Consider the following 411-nt stretch of genomic DNA (forward strand, 5'->3'; position numbering starts at 1 on the left):
AAGTGTATAATTAATAAAACAAAAAACAAATAACTTTGATTCCATTTGTTACAAACAAACAGCCAGCCAAACACATGCTACAAAGCCAGCCACACCATCACCCAAACCGCCCTAACCGCAGCGTCGAACCTTCTCTCTCTCTCGCCAGAAACTCCGCCACGAGAACCTGGTGAACCTGATCGAGTTCTTCCGCCGCAAACGCCGCCTTTACCTCGTCTTCGAGTACGTCGACCACACCATCCTCGACGAGCTAGAAGCCACGGAGACCGGCTTGGAGGAGGAGACGGCGAGGGCGCATATCTTCCAGGTGCTGAGGGGCATCGCCTTCTGTCATCAGAACCAGGTAGGGAGGAGTGTGTGTGTGGGGGGGGGGTGGGGGATGAGGGGTATCGCCTTCTGCCATCAGAACCA

The 411-nt window shown here is 54.0% G+C and overlaps 1 protein-coding gene across 1 annotated transcript in view; it reads left to right on the plus strand.

Moving 5' to 3' along the window:
- LOC119594315 (cyclin-dependent kinase-like 2) overlaps nucleotides 1-411 on the plus strand; it is a gene marked incomplete in the record, with an annotated part of 54980 nt that overhangs the window by 47906 nt on the left and 6663 nt on the right. Inside the window, 1 exon segment of the mRNA XM_037943374.1 lies at nucleotides 149-343. Within this exon segment, the coding sequence (XP_037799302.1) occupies nucleotides 149-343 (195 nt within the window).

The sequence above is a fragment of the Penaeus monodon genome, chromosome 33 (genome assembly GCF_015228065.2).
Source record: "Penaeus monodon isolate SGIC_2016 chromosome 33, NSTDA_Pmon_1, whole genome shotgun sequence".
In the NCBI taxonomy this organism is placed as follows: domain Eukaryota; kingdom Metazoa; phylum Arthropoda; class Malacostraca; order Decapoda; family Penaeidae; genus Penaeus; species Penaeus monodon.